At 35.3% G+C, this 19,587-nt stretch overlaps 1 protein-coding gene across 2 annotated transcripts; it reads right to left on the bottom strand.

Annotated features, from left to right (window-relative positions):
* Positions 1-9,787: 9,787 nt before the first annotated feature.
* Positions 9,788-17,275, bottom strand: LOC112021702 (sterol 3-beta-glucosyltransferase UGT80A2). Of its 2 annotated transcripts, none has more exons than XM_065759648.1 (4): positions 16,935-17,267; positions 14,573-14,748; positions 13,195-13,437; positions 9,788-10,133 (listed from the first exon to the last, which is right to left on the bottom strand). In XM_065759648.1, exons 1-4 carry the CDS (start codon positions 17,053-17,055, stop codon positions 9,993-9,995), a joined length of 681 nt encoding a protein of 226 aa, XP_065615720.1. In that variant the 5' UTR covers positions 17,056-17,267; the 3' UTR covers positions 9,788-9,992. The 2 variants fall into 2 exon arrangements, with proteins under 2 accessions (XP_065615720.1, XP_065615719.1); XM_065759647.1 differs by lacking the exon at positions 9,788-10,133 and adding an exon at positions 11,258-11,536 and having other exon boundaries at positions 16,935-17,275.
* Between the last annotated feature and the right edge of the window lie 2,312 nt (positions 17,276-19,587).

Genomic DNA, 19,587 nt, shown 5'->3' on the forward strand with positions numbered 1-19,587 from the left:
AATTGATGACCATTTGCACCAAATTAAGGGTTTCGCTGTCAAGCTTGTCATTCTCAGTTAGGCAAGGAAAATAAAGCAAAAGTAAATCAAATATGTAGGTAGTGAAATTGAATATTGTGGAGGGCATTGCAATTTGCATGTTACTCGTTGTGAAAACAACTTTCTACATAAGGACATGCTATTGCAGTCAAACTAAACTAAGATAACCAAAGCAACATTTAAAAATCAGCAGCAACAACAACAAAAGGAAGTGAAAGAGAAATGGAAGAGCATTAAATAAACCCCAACAATTTTACCTCATGATTGAAAGAAGCAGATATATGCAACCAACTACAGTACAAGGTCAAGCAGTTTAGGACAGATTGGGATGGGATATAAATCTTAATTTAGGCCATTGAATTAACTAATTCTTGATCCCATAGTCCCTCTCAATGACGCCTGAATTTCCCTAATACTGAGACAATCTCACCAATTGGTCATTTGGATTTGGTGCCTAATACCACGGGATTGAGCATATACGTCATAGAACACAGACCCCTCGTGATGATTTTCTTTTTGAATAAATATATTAAAATGTTTTTAAAATTCCAAATTTATTTTGATTCTACCTAATAGTGTTCGAAATGCAATTATATATTTCAATAATTTTAAAGTGTTCCTTTTTTTTCGGGTTTAGTAGTCATTGAGCTCAAATTTCAGAAAATGCAAAAGCTGGGTACAAAGCACAAAGTGCAACCCGCTCTACTTACGAAAAAGATAAAGAGGTGGAAGCTTCGTGATGTTAGCTTTATAATTATTAGAGAGGGACTGGTTATTTTTCAATTTTTTTTTAAGAAAAAAATTCTAAAAATTACTGATTGAGTTTATTAAAATGGTTGCTTAAAGCTTATTTCATGGTTTTCCTTTGACATGCATGTTGCATCACTTTTTATGATCGTGAATTACAACCAAACTTTTTCTTAAAGCAATCATCGAACTTCGAATTATCGTGAAGCCCCGTAGCTTTTTAATGGCTAAATTTGCGACCACGTTTGCACTTTGCACGGATAAAAGCTATTGAGTGTTAAGAATGAGCTATATTAAGTTGTGCCAAAACTAATAGGCAATAGCCCTTCAGAATGCACGTGTGCAAAAATTATGCGAGTCTATCAGAAACAGTGAAAAAGTATTCAGGAAAAGAAGGAACACGGAGACACAGACAGAAACAATGAACTTGTACATATTTACGTGACAAGAGCAACATGTCCCAGTGACTAGAAAACAGAGTCAGTTCTTGCAACAGCAGAGTTTCTAGCCACTGCGAACAGCAGCGCAGCCCAATGGCTGCTACTCTAGCTAGTCAACACCCAAAAAAAAAAAAAAGTTTTAAATACAGGATAGACTTTTGAACGTGAACCAATGGAGATGATGATTACATTTACTGTATTCAGCTAGCAATTAAAGAAAGGAAATGTAAACCAATGTCTAAGAGCATTCACATCAGCTCTTGTAAATTCTATGTCTATTTTACATGAAAAAGCCTACTTTTTCTATTTTACCCGATCACTTTTACAATACACCCACATCAGTTTATCTATTTTCCACGTTTATTCAATAAAATATTCTCTATTTTACAATTTTTTATTATTACTCCCTCACTGCCCCTCTCTCTCACAGACCCACAGCCACCATCATCACCGCCCAGCCACCATCACCACCATCATCAGCAACCAAAACCCACACAAATCAACCAAAATCAACATCAGATCAACGGTGCCGATCATCACCGTGATCGACCTCGCCACAGTCATCAATCATGCCGATCATCGACCTCGCCACGCTCGCCGATCATCGCCGATCATTCCGCGATCGATCTCGCCACGCTCATCACCGATCATTGCCGCGATCGATCTCGCCACGCTCATCACCGATCATCGATCGATCTCGCCACGCTCATCACCGATCATCGACCTCGCCATGCTCATCACCGATCATCACCTCGCCACGCTCATCGATCATCGCCGCGATCGATCTCGCCACGCTCATCGCCGATCATCACCGCGATCGACCTCGCCACGTTGTGACCCACAGCGCCGATCTCGCCATTGATCATCGCTGCCATGCTGTGAACTCCGGTGGCATGCTGAGAACTCCGGTGGCGAGCTTTGAACGAGAGAGTGAGAGATGTGAGATAGGAAGAGAGAGCTGAGGATGAAAGTTGTGGAGAGAAAGAGAGGCAGCGTCTGAGACAGATAGAGAGGGAGTTGAGTGGCAGTGAGAGAGAGAGAAAAAACTATTAAAAAAATAAATACAAGAGCTACAGTACCCGTGTAAATTTACACGGGTACTGTAGCTCGTTTATAGTTTTACACATATTTGAACGATTTTAAAAGAGCTGATGTAAAGGGTTTTTGGGTGCAAAATGTGTAAAAGTGATCAAAATGTGTATTTTACACATTTATAAAAGAGCTGATGTGAATGCTCTAAGGGCATTGATTTAGCGAAAGTCATAGTTCAAAATATTCAAATCATGAAGAAGGAGGCATTGTTCCAAAGGCTACTCCCAAACCTAAAACGGTGTTGTCTATCAGAGTGGTTAAACTTAAAACACGCCTAAAGCCAAACATCATTGTTTGACATTAATCCCAACGATGTCATTTCTGTGGTGCTTGAATTATCAGTTATTGAAGCATTTTGTTATCTCACGTGTAGTGTTCTGTTATTGCACGTGTGAAGTGGTTGGAAGTCAGTTATAACAGACTTCGTATTTCTCGGGCTTCTCTCTTCTTCCATTGTTTGATGTATCTATATATATATATATTCTCTTGTATTCATAGATTGTATTGTATTCTTTGTTGATAATAATACTTGATACTATTCAGTCTATTTTCTCTCTCTGTTTTTGTTCCTAGTTTGATTGATAGAGTAACTGTGAGATTGAGAGAGTTTTATTTGTGAAATTGAAAGTGTCTTAACATGGTATTAGAGCTTTGATCCTTATCAATGGCTTCTGCTTAATCTGGTTTATCTTCATTGTCGTCGTCTTCAAGTGCTTTGCTTGCTATGGCTACTTTAGGTTTACTGGTGAACTCTTCATTACTATTGTTGTCAAATATGTCATCTATGATGATTGTGAAGCTTGACTATGAGAATTATATTGTTTGGAAACATCAAATTGAGGTAATTCTTGATATCTATTCAATGATTGATGTCCTTGATGATTCAATTACCCCTCCAGATAAGTTTCTAAAGGATTCGTCTAGGAATTTCACTACTGAGATTGTCCAACATTCATAGCTTGGAAAAATCGTGAGCAGGCTATGTTTACTTTTTTGAATTCAACACTTTTTCTTGCGATTCTTGCTCTCACAGTTGGGCAACAATCTGCTAGAGGAGTTTGGAGAGTGTTAGAGAAGAGATTTGCTTCAGTCTCAATGTCTCATGTTATGAGTCTGCATAATGAATTGAATGCAATCAAGAAAGGGGTTGATTCTATTGATGGTTATTTTTAGAAGATTAAGCAAGCTCGTGATAGATTAGCTGTTGTTTCCGTGTTTGTGGATGATGAGGAGCTTCTTCACATTATTCTTAATGGTCTTCCCTCTGAATATGATTCTTTTAGCTTGGCTATAAGAACTAGAAGTGATGTGTTGTCAATGGAAGAGTTGAATGCATTGCTTAATGCTGAAGAGAGAGTAATTAAAAAGAGATCCAATAGTGTTGATCCAGCTTCTATGGCTATGTTACTGCAAATTTCCACTCTCAAGGTTTTCCTTGAGGAATAGGAGGCAAAAATCACAATCAAAGAGGTAGAGGTGCTCGTGGAAATGGTAATAATTATGGAGGTATAAGTTCTAACTATGGTGGAGGCAGTTATTCCAATTCTGGTTCTCAGTTTCAGAACTTCAACCCAAGCAATCTAGGCTTTTCTTCTCAGTTTCAAACTTTTAATCAAGTAAAGCCTTCAACAATCAAGGTCAATCTAGTAGGCCAATCTGTCAGATTTGTGGAAAGAGTGGTGATTCAGCTCTTGATTGTCACCATTGAATGGATTTTGCTTATCAAGCAAGGCATGCATCTGCTTAGCTTGCTTCCATGGTGGCCAAAGCTGCTCAGGTTCAAGCTTCCACCTCTTGACTTACAGACACAGGTTGTTCTGATCATGTGACTCCAAATTTGTCACAACTCTCTATTCATCAACAACCAGTCCAAGGAAATGAGACTGTCACAATTGGTAATGGCCAAGAACTACCAGTCACTCACATTGGCAATGGTGAGCTTTGAACCTTAACTCATAATTTTAGGCTTGATAATATTCTAAGAGTACCTGACCTTGCTTCTAATCTTTTGTCTGTTCATAAAATTTTTCTCCAAAATAATGCTTTTTGTTACTTTGATGCCAATAAGTTCTTAATTCAAGATTTGCCCATGGGGAAGATCCTCTACACAGGGTTAAGTAAAGATGGGGTCTATCCTATTCCATCTATCTCTGACTTGTCTTGACTTCCTTCCATAAGTCACTTCAAGACTTATGCTTTTGTGTCTGTCAAACCACAACATCTTTTGCTTTGGCATCACAGACTTGGGCATCCAAGTTCTAGAATTCTATATTCGACTCTTAAGAATGTATTTTCATCTCTTTCTTTGTCCATTATTGATGAGGTTTTTTCCTCTTGTGAATATTGTATAAGTGCTAAGATGCAAGGATTTCATTTGAATAAAACTCCACTTGTAACTACTTTAGTTCTTGAAATTGTGCACAGTGATGTTTGGGGTCCTTCTCTCATTACTTCTTTGCTTGGATTTAACTACTATGTGATCTTTGTTGATGATTACACTCTTTTCACTTGGTTGTTTTTACTTAAGCATAAAAGTGAAGTTCTATCTATGTTTAAGCATTTCAAGTCTACGGTTGAAACTTAACATAATTCTAAGCTTAAAATTCTAAGGACTAATAATTGTTCTAAATACACTAACACTGAGTTTCAATCATTCTGTTTTGTCAATGGTATTCTTCATCAAACCTCTTGTCCTCATACCCCTGAACAGAATGGTGTTTCTAAGAGGAAACACAGGCATGTTGTTGAAACAAGCCTTGGCTCTTCTTTACCAATCTCATCTTCCTCTTGATTTCTGGTCTTATGCTTTTACTGTTGCTACCTACCTTATTAATAGACTGCCTTCTTCAGTGTTAGGTTTTCATTCTCCTTGGGAGAAATTGTTCTCTAAACCACCACCTCTTCACGCTCTTAATGCTTTTGGGTGTGGTTGCTATCCTTTTCTTAGGCCTTTTAACAAGAATAAGTTACAACCTAGGTCTAAACCTTGTGTTTTTCTTGGTTACTCTTCTCTGTCTAAAGGGTATATTTGTCTTGATCCTGCCTCTAACAAAATCTATATTGCTTGTTATGTTCTGTTTAATGAGACTCTTTTTCCTTTTGCTTATGATTCTCATCTTACCAATCCTCATATTTCTTTTTCTTCATCTTTGTCTACTTGGTTTTCTCAATCTAAGTCTCCTAATCTTCCTTCAGTGACCTCTCCATTTGTTGCTTCTAATACTCCTTCCTTTCCTTCAAATTCTGATTTAGTCTATTCTCTTCTTCCTTCATTTCTTTATTCTTCTTGCCCTATTCCTATTGTTCCTCCTCCTATTGACACTCCTTCCTCAATGGATATTTCACCTCCATCTTCCTTACCTGTCCTTGCAGATGTTGTCCATCCTTCCTCCTCTTCTTTTGATCCTGTGTCTACTGCTCTTATTCCTTCTTCACATAATTCCCATCCTATGATTACAAGGTCTGAGCATGGCACCTATAAGCCTAAAGTTATGCAGGTCTAATGTGATTACACTGTGACAGAACCTCCTTCCTTTGCCATTGCTTCTAAACATCCTCATTGGGTGGCTGCCATGGATGCTGAATTTCATTTATTACAGAAGCAAGACACCTGGTCTTTGGTTCCTCTTCCTCCTCATAAGAATGTTGTTACCTATAGGTGGGTTTATAAGCTTAAAAGGCATAGTGATGGTTCAATTGCAAGATACAAAGCCAGGTTAGTGGCTAGAGGCTACCTTCAACAGTATGGCTTGGCTTATGACGAGACTTTTAGTCTTGTTGTCAAGCCTGCTACTGTTAGACTTCTTCTTGCTTTGACTATGCAACATGGTTGGGAATTGAGGCAATTGGATGTCAGTAATGCCTTTCTCCATGGCATTCTTAAGGAAGAGGTCTATATGACTCAGCCTCAAGGTTATGCTGATCCTGCTTTTCCTAGACATGTCTGCCTTCTTCATAAGGCTCTTTATGGTCTCAAACAGGCTCCTAGGTCTTGGTTTGAGAGGTTTACTTCTCATTTGCTTCATGTTGGGTTTTGTGCTTCAACTGCTGATGGTAATCTGTTCATCTTAAGGCATCAGTATTTCATTGTGTATCTGTTGCTTTATGTCGATGATATTATCATCACAGGTAACAGTTCTGCTTTTGTTTCTAGTATCATCAAGTTGTTGGGCATTGATTTTGATCTCAAGGATCTTGGATTGCTTCATTATTTCCTTTGTCTTTAGACTAATTATACCTTTACTAGTCTGTTTGTACATTAGACCAAATATGCTTCTGACTTGCTTCAAAAATTTGGTATGACTGATTGCAAGCCTTGTAAAACACCATGCTCACCTAATCATCATCTCCTTCCTAATGATAGTCCTCTCTTATCTGATCCTAAGACCTATAGAAGCTTGGTTGGGGCTTTGCAATATCTTACTTTCACCAGACCAGACCTCTCATTTACTGTTCAACAGGCTTGTCAATATATGAACAGTTCTACTCATAATCATCTTTAAGCTACTAAACGGATCCTCAGATATCTTTAAGGCACTCTTCATTATGGCATTGCCTTTACTCTAGGCCTAATTTCTTTATCTGCATATAGTGATGCAAATTGGGCTGGGGATCCTGTGGACAAGCGTTTTATTACTGGTATTGTTGTGTTTCTTGGGAATTCTCCCATCACTTGGTTTGCAAAGAAGCAATGCACTGTGTCTCGTTCGTCCACAAAAGTTGAGCATCGTGCTTTAGCTTCCACTGCAACTGAATTGTGTTGGATTAGGATGCTTCTTCGTGATTTTGGCATTTTTCTTCCTCAACCTCCTCTTCTTTGGTGTGATAATGATAGAGCTTTGGCCATTGCTTCGAACCTTGTGTATCATGCTTGGACCAAGCACATTGAGGTTGATTATCACTTTGTTCATGAGAAAGTCCTCAGGCGTGATTTGTTGGTTAAATTCATCTCCACTCATGGTCAACTTGCTGATTTGTTTACCAAGGGTCTTCCTTCTCCCAGGTTTAATTGGCTTACTTTCAAACTCGTGGAAATTCCCTATTCGTTTGAGGGGGGATGAAAGACTTAGTTCAAAATATTCAAATCATGAAGAAGAAGGCACTGTTCCAATGGCTACTCCTAAACCCAAAACCTTGTCGCCTGTCAGAGTGGTTAAATTTACAACACGCCTAAAGTCAAACGCCGTCGTTTCTCATTAATCCCAACGATTTCGTTTCTATGGTGCTTGAATTATCAGTTATTGAAGCATTCTGTTATGTCACGTGTGGTATTCTATTATTGCACGTGTGAAGTGGTGAAAGTCAGTTGTAACAAACTCCGCATTTCTCGGGCTTCTTTCTTCTTCCATTGTCTGATGTATCTATATATATATATATATATATTCTCTTGTATTCATAGATTGTATTGTACTCTTTGTTGATAATAATACTTGATACTATTCAGTCTATTTTCTCTCTCTATTTTTCTTCCTAGTTTGATTGATAGAGTAACTATGAGATTGAGAGAGTTTTATCTATGAAATTGAAAGTGTTTTTTACATTTAGGAGCTAGTTTTAGAAACATTTTATTGGAAGAATGATAAAACAAAATAAATATTGTTGACATCTTTTTATATTTTTCATGGAAGTAGTGTCAAAACTTTCTTATTATAATTTATTAACAGTTGCCCTAAGGGCATTCATTAACATTACCATTAAAGAAATGTAGCCATTTTAAAATTTTTACACCACTCACTGTCATGTAACATTAAAGATAGACCACTGCGCACCCTTGGTGCGATGGTGACTTTACGAGTATAAATGTTTGTGAGGTGTGGGGGGCAAGGGCTAGGGTTTAAGTCTCTAAGAGAGAGTTTCATACACATATACACTTAAATTAGGTTAGAGTAGAAATTATATCTTGTAAAAATAAATAAAAAATAAAAAAAAATTAAAGATAGGTTTATATAATGCATACAAATATATATAAACATGATGGAAATTTGTGACCGTTGGAGGAAGACAAAGGGTGTGGGCGGGTGCATTTTCAATAATACAAGGAACCATCCAATTTTTATTTCATTGGTTGAGACATGATGACAAAGAATGTGATGGTAGGCCCAACAATAGAGGTAGAGAGTCTATTTTGTAACCATTATTTTTTGTTTTTAATTTTTAGCCTTTATTTATTTTTAGATGCCATCGAATTTCAGTCGCTTCATATCGATTGCTCAGGTCAGGACATCAATTGATTTTTAATGTGAGTAGAGTATTTGATGACAAATAACTTTACCAATTAAGCTAATCGGAACCCATTAGTACTAAGAAAAAAAAAATGATAATTTTATAAGAATAATAATTCCATTAATGACCAAGATCTTAATATCCATATCATATAAATGGTCATTGTCCAATTAAGGATAAATTGGGGTTTTTTTTTATTTTTTTTATTTTTTTTTTAATTATGCGGAAAAACAGTGCTTGGATCTTCTTTTTCTTTCTTTTTTACCATTTAGAAGCTTAAATTTGAGTAGCTCGCCCATTATCTTATTGTACGGTATGGGATCCCCGAGCCCTTTGGGCCTTTGACCCTGGCCCTATGGTACGGTCCCTAGCCTTGACCCCTTGTAAGGGGTAGGGCCCTAGGCCCGCTAAGCCATGGGCCTAGGCCTCGTGCTGTGATATTTGACCCAAGGCACATTAGGCCTGTAATCTTGGCCCAGACACACCTCGAGGTGCAATCTAGGCCTTGCCTGGTGAACTGCGTCTTGGACGAAACATGATTGCTCGGAGGTACTGTTTCGGCTGCTTGGTATAGCCTTGGGGAATATCGTTGCCAAACAGCCTTTAGGAGGTGGGAACCAGTTCCAATGCCACTACTACCACTCCCAATGAAACATCCACTTAGAAACAATCGAATTGGATCCCTATTTCCACTTATAATATGGAATAATCATGACACTTCCACTAACCTCACATTATAAATAAGAGACTAGGGTGAGAGGTTGGGCGGGTTGGAAACTCTGAGAAGAGGACAAAGAGAGAGGAGTGACTACTTCAGGAGAGGAGGAGTGACTTTGTGAGAAAGGAGGGGAGAGGCTTGCAAAAATAAGAGTGAGTGACTGGGTCTCCGAGCATAGGACCACCCATAGTAGGAAACCCAAAGCCCACGATACAAATAGATTGTGAGCCCAAGTAGAGATTGAGCACAATAACCATATTTTGGGTGCACACACTTACCATAGACATACATGCATGCATAGGTATGAGAAACCACATCTTTAGTGAATTATTTAAAAAAAAAAAAAAAAAAAAAAAGCACCGGGTAAGTGTTCTAATACTTAGTGTGGTTTTACGGTAGATTGAAAAGATAATGCCAACTACTGCATTTTTTAACTTCTCAATAAATTTCTACCATTAGAAGTGTCCAGTAGCCATACCCTTATATCATTCCATGTTGCTAGTACAACAGGATGAAATGAAGGTCCAGGTATAACAGTAGCCATATTCTTATTGATATCTACTGCATAAAGGCAGTAGTCAAAACATTACTTGAAACACATCCTTCAAAGATAATCTCATCCACAATGCATTTTGTAGAATTGTTTCACACGAAAGATATTTATGATGCTGTGCTCCTAATCATTGTATATTATGCATCACACAGTAGGACTTCTTTGTCAAAACAAGTAGGACTTACGAGAAAGTAGGATTTGAACACTTACAACCAGCAAGAACTTTTGGATCTCCACCTAAAGGAAAGAACTCCAACCCAGCAGTCAAGACGAAATCTTTGAAATTAGCATGAGTTGCTAGTCTAACCCTGTGGCCGTGCTCCTGCATGCAAATTTTCCATCAACTCATATTGCCTGTAGGGTATGTGGTTCTAATTTACAGTATGATGAAAAGTTTCATCATCTGCATGCATAAACTCTATGTCACTAGAAATATTTTTCTTTTTATGGCAAGTTAAATATGGCACTAGGAATAATTAAACAAGGCACCTTATTGAGCCATTTTTTAAGGAATTCATAAGAATATTTCAATTTCGATATAATGCAACATTGATAAACAGATCAGCAAACTATATACTTTACTCTAAATACCCAACCTTCCGCTTTACAGCCAAATTAAGCATCTTATGTTCATTATGTCACTCAAAATATACAACAAATACATAGGAACCTATATGATGACCAAGAGTCCATTATAGCAGATGCAAGGCTAATAAAAAATTTTGACAAATAATAATCATTTCCGTTAATAAAAGTGAAGAGACATGGGTAGTGCTCCAGTGTGCACAAGAGATAACCCTAAAGTACAAAGAAATTATGGCCTAAAACTTAAAATAACTAGAAAAACAAGAAAACAAGAGGGAGAAGGATTCATGGCCTTTGTCCGTTTGTGTAGACTCCTTAAGAATACATTCTTCAATCTCATAATTTAAATCTCCCTTCCTTCCTTCAAAACATTTGCTCATTTTGTTCTTCTCTCCATAAACAGCACTTAAAAAAAGGGAATGGCCTTTCAAATATCTATCACATCTTGTTGACAAAATCTTCTTTTGCAGCACTGCAAGAGACCAAGGACCATTTATGGCATTACCCAATTAAACTCCAAAAAAACTGACACCAAGGTCCATGGTTCACGGACAAAGTTACAACAGAGAAGTAAATGATCCACTAATTCCCCTTCCAACTTACACATACAACACCAATGGTAATTTCTCATCTACTATAATAAATTACTATCATCTGACACCATACAAGTTTCTTTCAAAAATTAGTTCGACCTCACCCTTACATCTCTTGAATATTGTCAAATTAAGTCTCACTCCTTGAATTCTTCCCAAACATTATCAAATCTTGTATCTTTATTTTCATTAAAAGTAAAGATTCTCATGCTACAACGTTACACCATTATTGATTATACCAATAGAAGATTGATTAAAAATCACATTTTACCATGTGAAAGTATCAATCTCCATTAAATTCTTCTCTTGAGAACTTCATCGAGCATTGTTGGGTTATTAATATCAACGTGTATGCAGTATGCAAACCTTCCACATCCAAAAGATCACTCTTAAGACTTGCATTGAACACTTGGTGTGCATCACTCTCTTGAATAGTTTCTTTAATATGTATTGAAGTACTCACCTCTAAATCATTATCATCAAAGTAGACATCATACATAGTTTGGTAGAGAATCCCATACATGAGTATTGTGCGATCATAGAATACCTATCAAGTTAAAGAGAAATTTTCATAAGACTGCTATACGACCAACCATGCTCTATGGTGCCAAATGTTGGGCCATTAAGAAGCAGAATATTCATAAAATGAGTATAGCTAATATGAGAATGTTAAGATGGATAAGTGAAAATACATGGAAAGATAGGATTCGAAATAAAGATATTCTCTTAAAGATTGGGGTAGCCCCTATTGATGAAAAGATGAGGTAGAGTCTCTTGAGATGATTTCCTCATACTCAGAAGAGAGCAACCAATGCACTAGTAAGAAAAGGTGAGTTGATCCATGTTGAGGTTGAGGGAACAAAAAATGGTAGATGAAGACCAAAAATCACAATCGTAGAAGTATTAAAAAGAATATGTCAATTAAGGAACTAACAAAGCATATGACTTTCGATAGAATAGGATGAAGGAAAATAATACATGTGACTAACCCTAATTAATCTGTTAAGGATCCATAGCCAAAAAAGAATTTTAGGACTAAGGCTTTGGTTGTCATTGTTGTAACACATCTTGAAAGGAGTTCTCATCTTTTATATCATCATTCTCATGCTCAAAATCATCTTCTAGTATGTCCAGGGGTTCACAGTCACCTTCCAAATCTCCATACAAGCTCCCATTGCTTCCCGCCACTAAAGAGATTGTACAACTCGTGATAAATCTTCAATCACATGCCTCATCTCTACCATCTCTATTTGTTGCCCTTGATTACCTCTATGCCCACCTCCTCTCTACCATCTCTATTTGTTGCCCTTGATTTCCTCTATGCCCACGACCCCTACCATAACCAATCATAACTTAAAATTGCAACCTTTGACTCATATCTCAATTTTGTAGCTTAGATCTAGGCTCTTTAGCTCTAATAATAATTGATGAGACGAGAAATTAGATCTAGTGTAGAAGAAGGGTTTAAGAAGAAATCACAGCAACAAGAAGATTAAAGCAAGAAAAAGATTATAAGATTCAAGTTGGAAAAATCAAATATCAGTTTCTAGTCTCAAAGAGATCAAGAAATTTTCAAATCTAAAATTTCATAAAGCACCTAAAATGACTGAAAAGAGGCTATTTATAATAGCTTTTACTAACCATAGAATCCTAACCCTTCATCTTACACATTGCATGGTGTAAGTTATAAATCATAAAAGAAAAAAGAAAAAATAACAAAAAATAATGAGAATAGCAAATAGCTAGCATGAGCATTAAACTTAATGATAAAGAACTAAATTGCTAAAACAATTCAGACAAGTATTAAGTTGGATGATTAAAATCTCAACAGCATCATTAGAAAATTCTCACCAGCTCTTCAGCAATATTGAAAGGAGTCACAATTATAGTAAAGTGACAGCAACATTTCAAATCTCCAATCCTCCCTAGGCCAAAAAGAATAGGGGGAACATCGATTTCCAATGTACATGCCCTTCATATGTGGGGTGCATATTCATGCTAAGACCCCAAAAATCAGCAACACAAATGGCAACAAACTTATTTAAGTTCACATGCAGTTGCATCATGCACTAAAAGATGATGCATGACATGAAGTGCAGTTGCAACCAGTAGAAAAGTGGCTATATCTCCAAACTTCACTTGTTTTTATTGTTTCTCCTATCAGACCTATTAATGGGCTCATGAAAAACTGAAAATAATAATAACCTGCAAACATTTTCCAATGGCAACAAAGGGCTGTACATCTCCTCGTGTTCCAACAATAAGCATCACAATTTGCAGCGGAGGTATATCTTGAACCTCAGTTGTGTCTACAGGTTCTGCATCAGCAGCTTCATTATAAACAACTCCAGTACCAAAATTAAGAGCTTGGGGTTCAATATCTCCTGGAACTTCAAATTGTATGGTCCCATCATCTTTAACCATAGCAACTCGTTTTAACCATTTAAGCTGCAGAGTTTTTCAAGGATTGTCAATATCCAGACACTACAGTACAAAACCATGAAATTATAAACAATAGGTAGAACTTCAATACATGCATACACATACATAAAAACAGACATACACAATACATGCACACAAACAAGCATACATACATACATATTATGGATATGTGTGTGTGTATATATGTCCAATGTTCACCAACTCTCCTATATTAATCTTGTTCAAATATCAAAAAGATTGTGAATATGAGTGGTTTTTTTAATAAGTAAAAAATAAAAATTACTCAAGATGGTGAGCATTCCGTAACCTAAAAGAATTACGAAAAATAATAATGATAATTACACACAAAAAAGAAGTGAATCAGTGAACTCTCTTAACATATTTCAATTTGTAAGACCCCAGACTTGAGCAGGTGATCCCTGCCTAATTTATCCAGTTAGCTTTTCTCGATGGTAATCAAATACTATTTGTGCGAGTTCCTTTGGTTTGACTAATGTTATTTTATTTTATTTTTTGGGAAAGGTATGGTAGGACCTTAAAACATTCTAATAAAAATGTCTATCTATAAAGTGCTGAGTTAAAGAGGGAATAATGCTCGCATAGAGATGATAAGTGGGAGAAAGAATTATAATAGGTAACAAAATATAATCATGAACATACAATGGACTAAAACATAGGGAAAACAAAACATGGCAGCAACAATAAGTCCAATAACAATTATTTAGGTTCAAAAAAAAATTAGTTTAACTACACCAAATATTTGGACTATATCCGTCCATTGGAACAATATGCCATTAAGTGGTTTTGTAGTCAGTTATACTTTAGGAAAATTTTCACCTCCTATTAACATAAAACACATAAATGCTATAACAAGGATAATGTGAATATACACACCACTCGATTGCATATCTATTGGCTTGGTTTATTATAAGTGCTTTCCTATTTCATAGGTACTCCAGCTAAGGTAACACATGTATATAGTCTTAAACCCATATCTATCAATAACTATTAGTTTAAATCAAGTAAAAAAACATATATGGTATGTCACCTACCTAAGCACTAAATTCAAAGAAAAAATAAGCTAAATGAGCATGATGCCAAATTGCAAAAGTATGAGTTAAAATTTATTTATGTATCAAACCTTCTTCTTGAGTGGAATTTTCTCATCAAAAAACTTCGTTGCCAACACTCCAAGCCTGCTATTTTGCTTGGACTTACTAAGCTCACTCGAACTTGAACTTGAACTCGCATCTGATCTTCCAACAGCCAACACTTCGCCAGGCACACTTTGTGTTGATGAATTACTCTCAGTAATCCCTAAGCAAAGCACATTCATAAATTAAAATTCTAATACATCCTAATGCCTAAAATGCTTCTAATTATTATTCAAACATATAACCACAACCATCCCATTGATTAAAACCACAGGCTTCCCACATTTATATCTAATGAATGGAAGGGGAATAACACACAACAACAGAAGACCACAAGGCACAGTGACCTCAAAAACAGAAAATTATTACTTCTTGTATTTAATCATATAAATAATCTAAATTCTATAAATATTTATCCATAAATAAAAACACAGCCAAAATCATCCCATTTGACCCTAGCCTTATATCTATAAATTCTAATTGAAAACTGAGTAACTCAGAATTCAAAAAAAAAAAAAATTTTAGACAATTCATGCGAAAGAATAGAATACCTAATTAGCGTATAGCTTATGGTTCAATGTAGTTCTAATAATTTTTTTCTTTTTTGGGAAAATTCAATTGTGACAACAAGTGAAATAGGGCTTCCAGTGTACTTGGTTTTTTTCTAATAAAATTTTTTACGTTACTTATAAAAAATAAAAATAAAAATAAAACAAGTGAAATAGGGGGATTTGAACCTTGGTTATTCTTTTAAAAGACACCGGACAATGCCACTAAGCTACAAAACTCTTGTCAATGTAGTTCTAATGATAACTCTTACACTTTCAACTTTTTTAATCACACCTCCTGTGAAATCCAGTTATTTTAATCAACTACTTCCAGTTCCATCAACTTACTTGTAAAACCATGAAAATTAACCATATGAGATCCACACAACCATGCATACTCTCTCTCCCTCTCCCTCTCTCTCTCTCTCTCTCTCTCTCTCTCTCTCATAACACAACTTTGGTGTTCAATAATTCTCATGTGAATTATTTTCATTAATGATTTTTATTGGAGATAGATGTAAAAAGTTGATTAAAACAATTGGATGCCACAAGAGATGTGATTAGAAAAAAAAAATTTAATTGAAATCCAGGGTTGTCAATAGAATTGCATTAAATCACATGGAATGTGTGCATAATATATATTATCTAACTATGATTACCTATCAAAAAATATATATATTAACTAACTAGTAAGAGACAATGGAAATATATATTTGTAAAATAATAAATAAAAGACTAAAGTACTCTTTTGGCCTTAAAGTTTGGGGTTGTTTTTCATTTTGGCCTTTTACATTTTAAATTTTTCATTTTGACATTTCCATATTTGATTCTGTTTTCATATTGACCTTGCTGACCAATTAAGCAAAATTTTGAAAATGAAAACAACCCGAAACTTTAAGGACTAAAAGTGTACTTTAGCAACAAAAAAAAAAAAAGGGAGATATAATAACTATTAAACACACACACACACACTTTAATATTAGTTCTCATGTCACTACCTAAGATGCTTCACATTTTTCTTATAAAATAAAAATGACCCTCGTCATTGCATTAAGTACAACCATTTCTTTCCCAGTTCAGTTCCCACATTGCTACCCATTTGTAATTAGTGAATAAAAGAAGCAACTAACCACAGGAGACAGTGGCACCAAAAACACAAAGATAACTTCAAATTTTGTCCAATAAACAAAATGTCCGCAATCAATCATTCCATTAATTTCAATTGTACCCTTTCCACATTGGTGATTCCAAAACAGAAAACTCAGAAATGTTTTAAAATCAGGAAGGAAAAAAAAAATTAAAGAGAAGACAAACCACAACACAAACTACATATTTGACCATTTAAATGAACTTAAAGTCATGCTTCAAATTTTGCAAACAAAGGACAAATAACCACCATTATCACAATTATTTCAATTATACTCTATCTAGAAATACTAAATTTTAGAGAATTAACCGCGCGTGTGTGTACATATATTAATAATAGGATTAACTCAGAAATGCTAAATTTTAGAGAATTAATAAGGAGAAGTGTAAAACCCAACCAAAAAAAAAAAGGACGAATTTGATCATGAAAATTTAAATAAATAAAACAAGATTATGGCGATTACTTCAATTATACCATTGTCACATTCAATATGTAAGTGATCAGGAATGTAAACAAATTTAGAGAATTAAGAATTCTTAAACATTTGATAAATAAAAGAGAAAAAAAAAATGGAAACGGGTTACGGGAGGCATTTAAAAAATGAAATTGATTTCAAACTAGAAACAGGAAGGTAAAAAAGTAGAAATTTGATACCGTGGGACGTAGAAGAGACATCAACATTGGCGGAAGGTTGAGGTCGAAGATCGAGGGATGCAGATGTGGAGGAGGAGGAGGAGGAGGCGGAGCTGCGGCGATGATGATGACAATCCTCCATATATATTTTAAAGTCTAACACAACACAATGATTCAAGAATGAATGAAACACGCCTGATTGATTGATTAATAGATTATCTCTCCACTCAAAAAATGTGTGTGAATGCAAGCAATTTACGGAATATTTGTGATATTGTGTAAGGACGAAGGAAACGGATTTGGGGAATATTGCTTTTCTTTTCTTTTCTTTTTTTTTTTTTCCTCTTTTTTAAGTTTTATAGGTGTTTTTATTTTCAGAATTAGGAGATATTCCTCTTTTGGAAGAATAGTTAAGAGGGTGTTTGAAAATAGCTAACTAATTTTTTTTTCTAACTATCCGGTTAGTAATTTCAGTTTCTAAACTATATTATTTAGTAGCATCTTAAATCTAAGAGACTTGATTTTGGTATATAAATTGAGTCTCAAAGACTCGATTTTCATGGTTCGATGTGGCATCTTTTTCCACATGGAGACCACCTGGAAATCGAGTCTTAGATACTCGATTTACAAACCAAAAAAATTTGAAAAATTTCAAGTCTCCAAGTCTCTCATGTATAAACCAAAATACCAAAAAAGAAAAAAACAATCAGATCATAGAGAGAGAAAGAATCCATAAAAAGATCAAGCTCAAATACCCATATATGTGTTCATCAGAGAGAGAGAGAGAGAGAGAGAGAGAGAGAGAGAGAGAGAGAAAAAAAAAAAAAAAACCCAGAAATAGAAGGTCGTGCGCAGCCTGCGCGACCTAGGTCGCGCTGGACTTGGGTCGCGCTGCAACCTAGGTCGTGCGGCGACTTGGGCCGCGCGAGCCCCAAGGCCACGCACGACCCGGGTCACTGCCCTAGGGCTCACGCGGCCCTGGTTGCACCGCCCTCGGGCTCCCCGGCCTGGGGCTGTTTCTGGGTTTCTCTTTTTTTTCTTCTGGCTTTTGGCTTCTTTCTTCTTCTTTGGGGTTTTTTTTTTTTTTTTTTTCTCCTTGCTTTGATTTCTTTTTTGCTGGTACTGCTGTTCATTTATATATGAGCTTATAAATCGAGTCTCTACAGAGACTCGATTTCCAGGTGGTCTTTATGTGGAAAAAAATGTCACATCAGACTATGAAAATCGAGTCTTTGAAACTCGATTTATAGGCCAAAATAGAGTCTCTTAAACTCGAGATGCTAGTAAATAATATAATTTGGAAACTAAAACTACTAACTAGATAGTTAAAAAAAAAAAATTAGTTAGCTATTTTCGCCGGTGAGGGTTTCCAAACAACAATTTTCAGTTTTTAAATAACATTTCACGTATTTTTACATACTTTTTTACCCACACGTATTTTCATAAAAAATTAAACAATAATTTTCAGTTTTTAAACACATGTACCAAACGGACCCTAAACATCTCATTTTTAAATTTTAAACCACATTACACACTTTTTCACCCACGTCTATTTTAAAAAATACAAATAACATTACTTAATTTCTACCAAAAGGGCTCCTAGGTGGTGGTGTAAGCATTTTATTTTATTTTTTAGTGAGAGTTTTAACATATAACATCCGCTTCTGATGATAGCTCCTTATCATAAGATTAAAACATCAATTAATTTTTGATGAAGATAGAAATTGATCTCTAAATCTCTTATTAACCATAAAAAAGACTTTATCAGTAGCGCTAACCAAACTTACTATGTAAGTGTATTAGATTCGTGGAAAGAAACCATATGGCTTTTAACTTTTATTATATGGTGGCGATGAATATTATTTTGTGAGAAACAAAACACACAGCCACAGAAGCTCTCTCGTTGGAGCGCCAAATATAAAATGCAACAATACGCGGACAGTTGTGTTTGTATTGGAATTGGAGTTCCCACCTTGGTTTTACCTCCATATACTTATACTTTGAAAAAAGTAGGAAAAAAAATGAGAAAAAGTAGGGAAAATGATATTTTAAAAAGCTATACATAAAAGATAAAAACTAAAAAATAAAACTGATGCCTAACACACTTATAGCCCAACATGGGCAGTGTGTTTTTTTTATTTATTTAATTATGTCATAAAATTATTGAATTTAATTGTTACTAGTATGTAACGTGTGTTTGCGCACGTGAATTGTCAATTGTAGTGGTACTATGGGTTATTAAACATATTGGACATTAGTTAATGTAATTTAATTATGGCATGAATATATTCAAAATTTTATCAATTTAGAACTACTCATACATATTTTGTTTTTTTGGAATTGAATTAGATTGTTGCACGGTTCATATTATTGGTGATTGTTGGAGTTGCTCTCTATATGTTTGTCATAACGTTTCTATGATTGATTATTGACCACAATTTGATATTTTGGTTTTGGCCTTTGTTTCATAGTAAGAGCCTATTGTATTGTCAATTTCTTGCACTTTGCTTCAACATATACGACCATTAAATGAAGAATATTGAAAACTTTGAATAATAAACTAAAATTGGAAACGGTTAAGAATTTAGATTAGATACTTTTGAAGAAAGTGTCAGAGCTATTTTTTGAATTATTTCCTCTACTTATTTATCAAAAAAACAAAAGAAGTTGTCAT

Source organism: Quercus suber, unplaced genomic scaffold (assembly GCF_002906115.3).
Source record: "Quercus suber isolate HL8 unplaced genomic scaffold, Cork oak 2.0 scaffold_336, whole genome shotgun sequence".
NCBI lineage: Eukaryota > Viridiplantae > Streptophyta > Magnoliopsida > Fagales > Fagaceae > Quercus > Quercus suber.